At 42.8% G+C, this 13,432-nt stretch overlaps 1 protein-coding gene and 1 pseudogene across 1 annotated transcript; both read left to right on the top strand.

Annotated features, from left to right (window-relative positions):
* The first annotated feature begins 3,320 nt into the window (after positions 1–3,320).
* On the top strand, positions 3,321–4,977 carry LOC115308543 (annotated as a pseudogene).
* A 6,438-nt stretch (positions 4,978–11,415) lies between these two features.
* Positions 11,416–12,298, top strand: LOC115326071 (putative zinc finger protein 702). The gene has a single exon (XM_029986795.2). It carries the CDS (start codon positions 11,717–11,719, stop codon positions 12,296–12,298), a length of 582 nt encoding a protein of 193 aa, XP_029842655.2. The 5' UTR covers positions 11,416–11,716.
* The last annotated feature ends 1,134 nt before the right edge of the window (positions 12,299–13,432 follow it).

Consider the following 13,432-nt stretch of genomic DNA (forward strand, 5'->3'; position numbering starts at 1 on the left):
CTGTAGCGCCTCAACCACAAACGACTCCACACGATTGTGGAACCGTTCTTGAGAAGCGGGAACTTGATGCATAGGGTCGATCTTTATATCCTTCAGCAAGGGCTGGTCGGGACAATAGGTTGTAGTGTCGGGACAATGGGTTGCAGTGTCGGAAGATAAGGTGGCGTCTCCGTTAGCAGACGCAAGTGTTGCCACCACTCTGTGAGGGCCGCCTAGCAAGATTAAGGGATTCTACTCTGGAGCCACCGCTGCCTCTTCAGCCTTGTTGTCTTGTTGTTCAGGACTGGACTTATCAACCGGCAGAAGTAGACATCTAAGGTTGTTCCTCAGCTAGAAAACACAAGAATGTATTAATCTCATACATGATGTGTCTCTTTAACAGTCGACCAAGGCAGTACAGAATGACGAAGGAAAGAAGATTCACACAGCAGACATTGAAATCTAAACAACTTCTAAGAAGAAGAGCTGGGACGACTGACACCCGAAGATGCAAACGCAGCTGTAGTGCGTTCACCCCCATTAATCTGAGACCTAATGGGTCGCATCTTCATACGCCTGATCCCCAAACCAAGTTTTAATACTCATTGTGTTTTCGGAATACGGCGTGTCAAATTCACGAGAACAGGATTTCAATGACAGCAATAGTATAGCAGGGGTTGAAGTGGACGATACATCTCGTGTACTGATTCGCTAGGTTGGCTCTGTATATTACCTGGTTGGGGTGATAAGTGCATACTCATCTCATTCAAATGCAAATCTTAATTGCACTCTTTCATTCCTCATTTGCGATGCTTGTTTTTTTTTTAAATTTCGCACCCAGTTTCAGCTTTCTGAATATACGTGATTAAAGATACAAACAAATATTGTCGCTTTCCGTTCCTTCCTGTTTATTAACCGTCGTCTTTCTAACCTTGCAGATCAAACTCGGCATAAATTTGGACGCAGATGTGAACGACATTTTGCAGCTTTGGAAGGTTGGCCTGTCACCAGCCGAGTCCCCCTTCTGTGGTGCAACGTTTTTGTGCTACATTTTGTATTTACACGTATGCGACAGAGTCAGATCAAATGAGATGGCTACAGTTAAGCCTGCAGCGTGTAAACTTCCCATGTCTGCCTTACCTCACTTTGCCTATTTACCGCCCTCACCCCCCCCCCCCGCCCCTCCCACTCCTTTCAAAGCCTTTCATACATTTATTGATTGAATCTGTATAATCCCTCAAAGTGCACCTTAATGCGGACAAGCTGAACAGTGTGTCTTACTTTTGGTTTATTATGTAGAATCTCTGAAGGTGGTGGTCTCTAATTCGGTGAAACAGCGTGCACTATCTGCGTGCTTGCTTTATTGTTTGCTCAAGTAAAGGCAGGTATGCTAATTTCTTATTGCCATGCTTACAACCGCACATGCTTAAAGCACTGGTGACTACTTATGACCTGCAGCGCAGCGGCCGGTCATCAGCAGTCACAAGATGGTTCAGAAGCCCCTCCGGTCGTCAGCAGTCAGAAGTGTGTCAACTGCCAAACTTGATTCCTTTATGTCAGTACTCTCATATTGGGTCTTAAGAAAACTATCTGCAAACCTGCTCAAAGCACACATATGTGTGCTTTGAACACGACCGCAGTCAGTTTTGGTTTACCCATTATGAGAAGACACGAGAAAGAAACGCACCTCAGATGGTATTTGCACACTGCTTTTTGCTTGGTGTACGAGCAGTGTTACCGGGACTTTACGGAGCGAGTCAAGAAAACGTCTGCAGATGACTAGTCTGCTAACGTATGTGAACAACAGAATTCGGCTGCTACGAAGCGTCATTTGCAGACGAAGAGGAAACAAGAAAATCTTTTACGTCTTCCGTAAACGGACCGGATTAAAGGCAGCCGTCTGCTAAAAGGCGAGTGCCACGAGAAAGTGACACGGGACGCAAGCTGAAACTAAAATGTTCTGCTATACTTCCCGTTCGATGAGATCGACAACAAGCGGTCCCTCTGAAAATTTCCAGCCCTGCTGCCCTATATAGCTCAAATTCTTCTATGTCAGTAGTACTCGGGACAAATACCTCGAGAACCCTGCCACCATCCTTATGTTGGTGAGTGGCTCTCACCAAAAGGACTCGCGAACAGACTAGAGATTATCTAGTGACATGACTTCGCACTTGTCGATAACTCTCGCAGAGCAAAACGCTGAGGCGTCATGTCCAATCAGTAAGCGAGAATGCTATCGCTCTCACCAGGTACCAAGACCGACCCCTAAAGTTGGTTTTGAAAAGCTGGCGGAACAGGGCTGAACACAATCAGTAATAAGAGCCATGTTCCAGCCTGAACCATGCCCTCAGGGTCCGGGAAGACTTTACAGAGGAGGTGGGTAGAAGTTGTTAAAAATGCATAAACAAAACTACGAACGAACTAACGAGGGATTCGAAATGTGTAAAGCTATGGCGGTCTCGAAGATAAGACGTCTTTAAAGGGAAACTGAAGCGGTTTTGTAATTGAGGAAATACACTTAAATTGTCTTAATTTGCCCTCCAGGAAGCCCAATGTTGACATTATTTTTCAATTTTATGCATGGAGGCAGCAGAAAATAATTTTCAAAGTACCGCTGAAGCCCCTTTTTCCCGGAGCGTGCCATCATAAAAGGAGTGTCAGGAATCTCCGCTCTCGCGCATCTTCAGTGCCTATCGAAGTTATGCACGCGACTCTTGCTATTTTTAAAAAGGGAAAAAAAAAGACGTCAAGATTGCTGCCAGTGCGGGGAAGTGGCGAGCCTGCAATTGTTCACGAGCGACACACGCTTGGCGGCCGGAAGATTCTTTTATGACGTAACGACTGGTCGGGGGTCTTTCGTGTGTTCTCGCAGTTAGTTACATCTTCGGGGAAAACAATCGAAATCTTTAGAATTACGGGATCAAACAACGCAGAAATCAACCTCTATCTCTATTTTCGGAAGAAGCGTTTCACCTTCTGTTAAGATCAAGAGGAGAAAGCCACACAAACTTTTCTTGAGTTGGAAGAAATAAAAAGGAGAAAACAAACATTTGCGTTGCAATAAGGACTGGAAACTTTGTACTGGTGTTGAATGGTGATCAATTTATACTAGAGATCCCTTAACCAAATTATAACGTTTTATGGTCAAGTTCTGGATGATCTAAAATGCTTTTTACCAATGCGGTTTTTTGGGGAACTCGTGAACGTGAACCAAGTATCTCAGGTAAAACTCGTTCTTCCTAAGTGGGCCCCGCTTATGTTAGTTTTTGGCAGAATGCGAGCCTGAATGATTGATCTGCACTGCATATCATTTTATAAATGGTGGCATTTTCGGGGTTTCGGTGCCGACATGTCGGACGGACGCTCATTCTCCCTGTTCCTACAGGTACTTGGGCTGATCGTCGTCCAGTGCGGCACCGTCTACACGTCAACTGTCAAAGATGATGCGTCACCCAGCGACGGTACATGCCCGGTCATTCTGCCCTGGCTCTGCAACGCTTCGTCGCTGGGTCTTTCGAAGCTGTGCTTGACTTTCAACTATGACTACAGCAGGCAACTGTGTTCCACGTCATGTGATGGGAGTGTATATCAGAGACTGCTCGACCATCCACCCTCGGGTTTTGGTGCCGACATGTCGGACGGACGCTCATTCTCCCTGTTCCTACAGGTACAATTGGGCTGATCGTCGTCCAGTGCGGCACCGTCTACACGTCAACGGTCAAAGATGATGCGTCAGCCAGCGACGGTACATGCCCGGTCATTCTGCCCTGGCTCTGCAACGCTTCGTCGCTGGATCTTTCGAAGCTGTGCTTGACTTTCAACTGTGACTATAGCAGGCAACTCTGTTCCACGTCATGTGATGGGAGTGTATATCAGAGACTGCTCGACCATCCACCCTCGGGTTTCGGTGCCGACATGTCGGACGGACGCTCATTCTCCCTGTTCCTACAGGTGGGTCTTTCATACACTTATAAGTATGTAAGCCACAACGGCCATTCTGGATTGTCGGCACTGAGACCCAACCTTTTGTGTCAAATGTATGTTGGTATTACCGATTGCTACACTAAATACAGCCTAGCTGTGACTAGGGTCGTGAAACAACGACTATTGATGGCAGGAGATATAGAAGCGAACCCAGGCCCGCTCACTTCTACACAGGAGAAACAACTAGTCGATGCTATGCTACTAATACCTGGCATGAACGAGGGGCAAAAAGCAATGTTGAATGAATTGAAAGCCATTAGGGAAATGCAAACATCGTTCAAAAGAAAACTAGAGGGCTTGTCATCTAGGATAACAGCTATTGAAAGCGAGATGACTATGGTTAAATCCTTGAGAGACGAAGTTGCTGATATAAAAACGGCGAATCTGGAACTTGACACCCAACTTAGAATGACTACCGCACAACAGGATGAAGTACAAAATCAATCGCGCCGAAACAACCTTCTCTTTTACGGCTTGGCGGACAAAGCAAATGAAACCTGGGAAGAATCTGAGGCCAAGGTGATCACCTTTTGCTCTGATAAGCTCGGCGTAAAGCTTGAGCCCACTAACATAGAACGTGCGCACAGGCTAGGGCGTTTTTCCGAAGAGAGAGGACGCCCCCTTATCTCAAAGTTTCTGTCATTTAAAGATAAACAAAAACTACTGTCAGTCGCCTATAAACTAAAGGGGAGTGGCTTTTCCATTTGGTGAGGATTTCTCACCTGCTATACAACTCTCACAACGCAAACTTTTAGAGTACGCCAGGGAACAAAACGCCCAATTCAAACTACGATACAACAAGTTAGTTATTCGTGGTAAAACATACCAGTACAATCCTGACACCGACTTCGTGTTTGAAACCTCTGTATAGCCACGACAAAAAAGCGATATCAGAGGGCCCGACGTACAGGAACTTGTCTTTGTTACAGTGAACTGTAGGAGTATCAAAAATAAAAAGGATGACCTTGCTTTTCTTCTTGCTACAACGGATGCTGACATTGTTTGTGGTACCGAATCTTGGCTTGACCCTTCCTTGACCAACTCCGAAATATTTCCATCCCACTACGAGGTCTACCGCAAAGACAGAAATTCGAGGGGAGGGGGTGTGTTTTTACTGGTCTCGAAAAACCTACAAAGCACAGCTCTTGAATTTCAAGACTGTGTGTGCGAATCTGTTTGGTGCAAGATAAAACAGCAAGGTTATAAATTTTTAACTGTAGGCGTATTTTATAGACCCCCAAGTAACAATTCACTGAATCCCCTTTTGTGTCTTTCCAATGTGCTATCTGCGATAACGCCTGATGACGTTATTCTTAGTGGCGACTTCAATCTTCCGGAGATTGATTGGGTCGACAATCTGCCCCTTTTGCGAAATTCTTCGTCACTGCATAAAACTTTCAAGGAACTCGTAGACACCCACGAGTTGCAACAGTTTGTATTGCTTCCAACAAGGTACGGCGCAACAAGTAAATCTATACTAGATCTTTTCCTTACAAATCAGCCGTCCGCCATCCGTTCGGTAACGACGGCTCCGGGTATCAGTGACCGCGAAGCTATCATTACAAATGTAACATGTAAGCACACTGTGACTGATAAGCCATGCCCCAAAAAAGTTTATCTGTTTGACCGAGGGGATTACGACAGCTTGTTTTTCGACCTCCTGGCTTATCTTCCCGAGTTTGAATGTGCGTGCACATTGCTTGACATTGAAGAATTAAGGAATCTGTTTAGGAATAAACTTTCTTCCCTTATCACTGAATATATTCCTTCTAGGATGTTGTCGGGAAGGCGCAGGAATGACAAACCGTGGATGACAAAGGAGTTGCGACGTCTTCTGAATAAAAAGCGAAGATTTTTTCTAAAATATAAGAAAACGAGGGACCCAGCCAACAAAATTGAACTTCGTTTGCTGGATAATATCTTTAAGACTAAAGTTAAGGAAGCGAAGGAACACTACTATTTGGCACTGGGACCAAAATTACTTAACAACCCAAAGGAACTATGGAAAACGGTTAGAAAATCGGGCAAGAGTGAATCTGTGGGCATTCCAGCAATTCTGAACAATGATGAACTGACCTCCGATAACTTTCTCAAGGCTGTTTGCTTCAATAACTTCTTTCAATCTGTCTTTTCGACAACCGAGCTAGTTGTACGAGAATCTTCCGAGACATCTTTTGAAAGAATGCCTGAGTTTGTGGTAGAAGATTATGGCGTACTGAAATTACTGCGTAATCTGAAATCTCATTCAGCTACGGGGCCTGATGGCATTCCTAACCACGTTCTGAAAGTTTGTGCTGCAGCAATCTCACCTTTTCTAGTTATTCTTTTCAACAAATCGCTCTTTACAAGCAGGCTACCTTTGGAATGGAAAACGGCAAATGTTGTGCCCATCCATAAGTCAGGCTAAAAAAGCCTGGTTTCTAATTACAGGCCCATCTCCTTAACCTGTGTTTGTTCCAAGTTACTTGAACATATCATATATTCAAATATGGTAAATCACCTTGAGTGCAATACCTTTTTTTCCAAGTCTCAGCACGGTTTTCGGGCTGGTTTGTCGTGCACTACGCAAGTCACTGCGTTTTTACATGACCTCTCACTTTCACTAGATAAAAATGTTCAGGTTGACTGTCGAATGCTTTTTGAAAATCTAAAAGCAGGCAAAGTACCACATTCACTTCTTATGCACAAGTTGTCGTTCTTGGCCCTTCCTGACTATCTTTTTCGTTGGATAAATGATTATTTGTTAAATCGTAAACAATGCGTAGTTGTTGGTGGTCAAAATTCTCCGTATGCGGATGTAACCTCGGGTGTCCCAAAGGGGTCTGTACTTGGCCCACTTCTCTTTTTGATATATATCAATGACATAACACAAAATCTAACATGCAGTGTCCGATTATATGCAGATGATTGTGTAATCTATAGAGAGGTTAAATGTGAGGATGATTCTCTTCTGCTTCAGTCAGACCTTGAAAAGGTGATGACCTGGTGTGACAAATGGCAAATGTTTCTTAATATCAATAAATGCAATTATATTAGATTCACCAAAAAAAAAAGCAGCATAATCTATCAAAATATCAGTTGAACGGTGTTTCTCTTCAGGAGGTAGCTGATGTCAAATATCTAGGGGTTTATCTTAGTGTAGATCTTTCCTGGACTAAGCACGTCGACGCAATAACAGCAAAGGCAAACCGCGTTTTAAATTTTATCAAACGGAATTTTAAAATGGCCCCAACAAATATTAAGGAGCTGTTATACGTAACTAATGTCAGGCCAATCTTAGAGTATGCTTGTCCAGCGTGGGACCCGTATTACGTAAATTTAATATCGAAACTAGAGCGTGTGCAAAACAGAGCAGCCCGTTTTGTTGCAAATAATTATGAATTTCGCTCAAGTATAACAGATTTAAAGAAACATCTGGAGTGGAAATCTCTGGTTTCGCGGAGAAAATATCTTAAAATGAAACAAGTATTTACTTAGGGCAAACAGGTATTGTGAAGGACCACTACTTACATAATCCTGATTACCTGTCTTCAAGGGTGGACAACCCGCTAAAAATAAAGAATATTAGGTGTAAAACTGAAATGTTTAAGAACTCGTATTTCCCAAAATCAATTAGTGATTGCAACAGTCTCCCGCAGCACGTGGTCCCTGAAACTTCGGATGCTATGTTTTCCACCTCATTATTAGACATCCTTGAATAGTTGTGTGCTGTGTTTTTGTTTTGTACTGTTATGTTTCTGATTTTGTGTAACAGTTTTTGTAACAGTCTTTTTGCACTTCTTTCAATCAATAGTCTTACTTTTTTATTAACATGTTTGATGCAATGTGACGTATAATCGTTTTACTTTCCTGTACCATGTACCCCCTACAATAATGCCCCTGTGGCGATGTAGGTACTGTGTAAATAAATAAATAAATAAATAAATAAATTAGTCGCGTGGATGCGGCACAGACGGAACCGGCACACATTTTCCTCCTCGCTAGCGGTTTGACGATGCATATATAATGAAACATCTCTCGTGGAAATAGAAATGGTCATTGTTATTTGGCCAAAACATTCACACTTGGAAATGGTGTAGTCCCATAGTACTTATTTTTTTCGCGTCCTTCAGATTGAAATGTCTGGCAGGTACCCTCCTACTGATAAATGGTGTTGTCATCCATGTCCTGTTTAATCTCGAAAGTGGCCTTTAGTTTTTTACTTGATTAAACTGAACTGCAAATGGGCGTTTTCCCGTTTGTTGCCTTTTTTCTCGTCTCTGCGTCGGAATTCTTAATCATTTACTGCGCAGTTTAATGAAGTAATGAATAGCCAATTGGACCAATTTCAAGCACTGGTATCCTTCAGTTTTAGTTTCACTCATCCAATGTGATGATATTTGAGGGCAGGTAAAGTAACTTTGTGTTGGCGACTGTTTATTAATACTCATTCTTCTAAACTTTGCAGACCGAGGCCAGCCACCAGCCCAGCTTAACTTTGGCAGTGCCAGACCAGATTAATGGGACCAACTAGTCGGATCCAATAAGGAATGGCCACAGCTCAGCAAACTACTTGCGACATTTCTTATTCCTTCCATAGCTTTGTTCGCCGACTCACTGTATCCGTTTTTGTTGACGTGTAATTCCCAAAACCTATGGCGGTGAAATACCGTACAGTTGGTTTTGTGTCATGCCTGCCTTTTTTCAGCATTACAGAGCAGGAGCGACGTAACTAAACAATGCTCCTTGATCATATCCAGTTGTGTCTTGCTCGATTTGTGTGGGATTGTTTCGACGTAATCTTTAGCGAGTGTTTCAAGGTGAAGTGAAACATTTGTAGTACGTGGTTAATAGAGAAGTATTGCTTTTAAGTTTTGTTCACGTGCATTTTTTACAATCGAACTTTTCGGGATGTTCAATATCCAGTTATGATGCGCGTGTTTGTTCGTGCTTTGATTATTTTAACTTTTGAATCACACCCCAATACAAATGTAAACCCCTGAATTTCTCTACTTTATCTGCACGATGTGTCTCTGTTTGCTTGTTCTTGGAGTTTGTTCTGGTTGGGCTCATCTGTTGGTGTAGTATGCATAAAAAGAATGCAACTAAATAAAAGTTTCTCTTCACTCCTAACAGAAATTTCCCACGCAGCATCCGACAACGAATGGCAAAGAACGGACTGCGAGGACAGGGGCCCGGAGCTCTCCTCCCAAGGAGTTGAAATCCGGAGGAAACCGTGCAAGATGGACCCGCAGAGTTGGACGGACGGCGGTGCGACTTCTGCCCCCAATCTTGTGATGCCCAGAGAACTAACACCAGGTATGCGAAGACGCACACGGGAAAACACTCATCCAGCCCCGCACCTTCTTAGCACACCCTCTCATAGTCATGAACGGTAGGTTCCACACGGATTGAAAACCTTTTTGTAAGCTTGGTTTTCCAGAAGGTGGAAAATGTCAGGAGTCTGAAGTGGTACACAAAGTTTTCCTCCCGTGGGATAAAGGGGTTACATTCCGAAGTCCGAGTACTACAACTATGGTGAAAGTAAACAAACAAGCTGGGCTCAACTGAAGGAACATTCAGTCCGAGCACTCGAAGTTGGAATTGATACATCTTTTTTGATATCTGATAAATGTACCATACTGAGTTGCTTATTTATATCACAAAAGTTATATTTCTTCCTTTAGTTCCGGTTGATCGAGTAGGTATCACAAATGCTATAAATTCTATTTGACGAATAAAATAACCCAAAAAAGGTTTGTCTGTTTCAAATGCTTGAATATTTTCTTACAACATTATTTGTGACACGTAGCTTTAGCTTTAGACTGGAAAATGTGCATTCGAATGTCGAATTAAAACAACGTTTTTCGCTTTTTCAGATTGCTCGTAAAATGATCGCTCTGTGCCTTCGCAAATTATTAAATTCCTAAGGTACAAAACGAGTATTTTACGAGCCTATTGAATGCTATTTTGTGTAAGCAGGTGGAAACTCTAAGGAGTCAGATGTGGCACATAAGTTTCTTTCGCGTAGAAAGTTCTGTAAGGTTAAGTTAGCGCCCTGCACCGAGCAGAAAAGTACACCACAACACGATGCAAAGTTTATTTTCTTAGCAAAAGGGGGGGGGGGGATAAAGGAGTTATATTCTAAAGTTTGAGAACGACAACTCAAGTGAAAGTAAACAATCAAGCTGGGCTCTACTGGAAGAACATTCAGTCCGAGCACTCGGAAGTTTCAATTGCTACACCATATTTGATGACTGATATCAAAAGATTGTACCATGTTGAGTTTATTTATTTAAAAAAAGTCTTTTCTTTTAGTTTCGGTTGATCGAGTAGCTGTGAAAACACTATAACTGATTTTTAATGAATGAAATAGCCCAATAAATGTTCTGTGTTTGAAATGATTGAAGATTTTCTGACAGCATTATTTGCGTCGCCGAAGTTTAGCTTTAGACTGGCAAATGTCCATAGCAATGTTGATTTGAAATAGCGTTTTTCGCTGTTTCAAGTCGCTCGTAAAATAATCGCTGTTTACCTTAGCGTTTTTTTCAAGTTTCAAAGCAACACAACAATTATTCTACGAGCCTATTGAATGCTATTTTGTGTAACATAATAATCTGTGGGTGTGTGAACGACCCTTCTAGCGCTACGTAATACTCAGTCACGATCATTACGAATGTCAACACACTATCACCCAGCGCTTCGTACTGGCAGCGTTGTGCAGCCGCAGTGTTTTAGGCGTTACCGTAAATTGGAAAGATACGTTATTCGCTACTTGTGAAATAAAGGAACGCGTTACCGTTACCGGCAGAAAGTATTGCACGTTACTTTTGCATTACTTTTTATTTAGAAATTGGCGGTAACAGGCGTTTTTGTTTTATTTTGGTGACAGCGTTTTTCGACACTCGGATGACGGGCGCGGGCGTTGGAGGTCTTCTAAAGTGGAAATTTTTACGTGAGAAAAAGAGAGGAAATATTTAGAAAACATGTAGAATGAGTGCAATATTATTTACTTGGATCACATACTATGTTTCAGCTTTAATCTAGACGCAGCCGACGCTACGAGCTAATCGGACAAATCAATCAGCGTCAAAATCAAAAGTCACTCGGCCTTGTGTGTTTATTTCAGCTAAGATTGAACTCGTACAGAAACACAGAGAACACCATGATCGTTCCCTTTTCCCTCTCTGATAATTTCCATCAGCTTGTAGCGTCAGCTGCATCTTTACTTCAGGTAAAACGGTAAAACGAAGTATAGAAACTGGCAAACATTACAGGTGTTCGTTTTTCAATTAAACTTGAGGAAGAAAACTAGAAGAGAGTGACAAACGTTTTCTTCCTCAAGTTTAATTGTCCCACCAACCCGCTCGTTCTGTCCTAACATCATTTTTCAAGTTTTCGGAAGGTGTAATAAGTGACGTAATTATGTTACCCACTAACATGAGTACATTGCCCGTAAATGTCTCGTACGTTACTGTGTTAATAACAAAAATAAGGCGTTACCGGTAACGACGTTACTGGTAACACGTTACCGCCAACACTGTGAAGCAGCGACCGCGGCGGCTTGACTTCCCTTCCGCACTTGGTTAGCAGAACGTGCAAGCCACCACAGCTGCAGCACCATGGGGCTGCCAGAGTCGATTCTTAAACGATCGCCTGTAGACATTTACAAGCTTTGCGAATGAACCTTTTTAACATCTCAAATGAACGAATGCCCACGGAGGCCGCACCGGCATAATGTAGGTATTCTGGACCATGTTCAGAACAATTAAAAATGCGCCGACCTTTCTTGCTCTGTCGTGTCATCCCAACAGACTGGAACGGAGCAGGCTATGGCGACAAGGTGGACACTTTTGACCGTGACAGCTGCAGGGGCGACACCTCTCCCCCCACCAACAATTCGGGCCCACACAAGCAGCAAACGCACCGACAACCGGACAAGCACCCGTGCCGCTTCTGTCCTCACTCAAGCTCTTCCGCAGGAAATGTCGCCATCCACGAGAGGACTCACACTGGAGAGAGGCCCTTCAGTTGCGGTGTTTGCGAGAAAACGTTTGCGCGTACGGATTGCTTGACAGCTCATGTTAGAATTCACACCGGAGAGAAGCCGTTCAAGTGCAACACGTGCAGCAGGGCGTTTACTATTAAACGCAGCTTGGTAAATCACGAAAGAATTCATACCGGAGAGAAGCCGTTCAAGTGCAACACGTGCAGCAGGACATTTATTCAGAAATGCATCTTAACTAATCATGAGAGGACTCACACAGGAGAGAAGCCGTTCAAGTGCGAGACCTGCGGTAGATCGTTTGCGGGCAATAGCGGTTTACACACTCATCGGAAGATACATCGCAAGTGATCGAAACAGTAACGTGCATCATAGTTGTGGACGGGATTTAAACGAAATGCTCGAGAACCGACGTGTGTTCATTTCGTTTGGCGATAGACCTGCAGGGGTTCTACTTGCGAGCAGTGCAGATTTCGAATGGTTCGAAATCTTTTAGCCTCTTACTCATCGCGTAAACACAGCTAAAAAATGTGAATTTACCTTAGAGTAAGCGACCAGAGTTCTTTTTTGTACACGAAAAAACGAAAATACTTGAAGCCTTATCTTTTTTTATTCATTTAGAGTCATTAATCACGTGATGCACCTGGAATCTTTTGGTTGTCTGTAGGGTCACTTATGACCCCTACAAATCTGCCTACTCATGACCATAAATATACGAACTCATAAAATATCTAAGGTCTTTCAACAGCAGCAAGCTTGAATATTGCAAATGTTAGGGGAGTATAAGAAAAACCGAGTAATGTGGAAGGGTCAACATAACTTTAAGATATAAAAATAAAACTATATTTGAAACTGTTTAACACACCAAGCTGGAAACTAATGCTGTGCTCATAGGACTGCAACATAATATACATGACTCGAAGATTTAGAAATGCAATGTAATTTCCTATCTCATTTTGTAATATTCTTCGCCCTTTTTGTTTTTGATCAGTTTGAGTATCTGAATTCTGATGACATCATTCAATGTGCTTGCTACATGTAATACTAGTATGTATGTTTTTCTTTTGCATGATTTTATTCTTTTTTTTTTTTTTGCAGATTCACGAACACGGTCCTCGTCATTTAGGACATTTATACTTTCAGTGCTATTCATTTGGTGTTAATATATATTTCGTTTCCCCTTACGTACGAGCGCGGACGATGTTGTGAGCCGGAAGCCCAATAAAACAGTGCAGAAAGCGCAACGCCATAACGTGCTCTCTGCACTTGATAGAAATAGCCGGTGGAAGAGCACGCAGAGAGAGATGGCGAATACCGGCTAGTCCTATAGTCCTATCAACTGCAGAGAACTCGTCATGGCTTTGTGCCTCTTTCGCTGTTTGATTGGCCCTTCGGCTCATCACATCGGCCACGCTCGGACCTAAGCTTAAACGAAGTATAGTTTCACTTCAAATCGTCAGGCCTTTAAATATTTAAAATTCCTCT

The sequence above is a fragment of the Ixodes scapularis genome, unplaced genomic scaffold (assembly GCF_016920785.2).
Source record: "Ixodes scapularis isolate PalLabHiFi unplaced genomic scaffold, ASM1692078v2 PGA_scaffold18__7_contigs__length_3171195, whole genome shotgun sequence".
In the NCBI taxonomy this organism is placed as follows: domain Eukaryota; kingdom Metazoa; phylum Arthropoda; class Arachnida; order Ixodida; family Ixodidae; genus Ixodes; species Ixodes scapularis.

Excerpts from the sequence above, each read along its gene's own strand:
- LOC115326071 (XM_029986795.2), top strand. The coding sequence starts at position 11,717 with ATGCGCCGACCTTTCTTGCTCTGTCGTGTCATCCCAACAGACTGGAAC.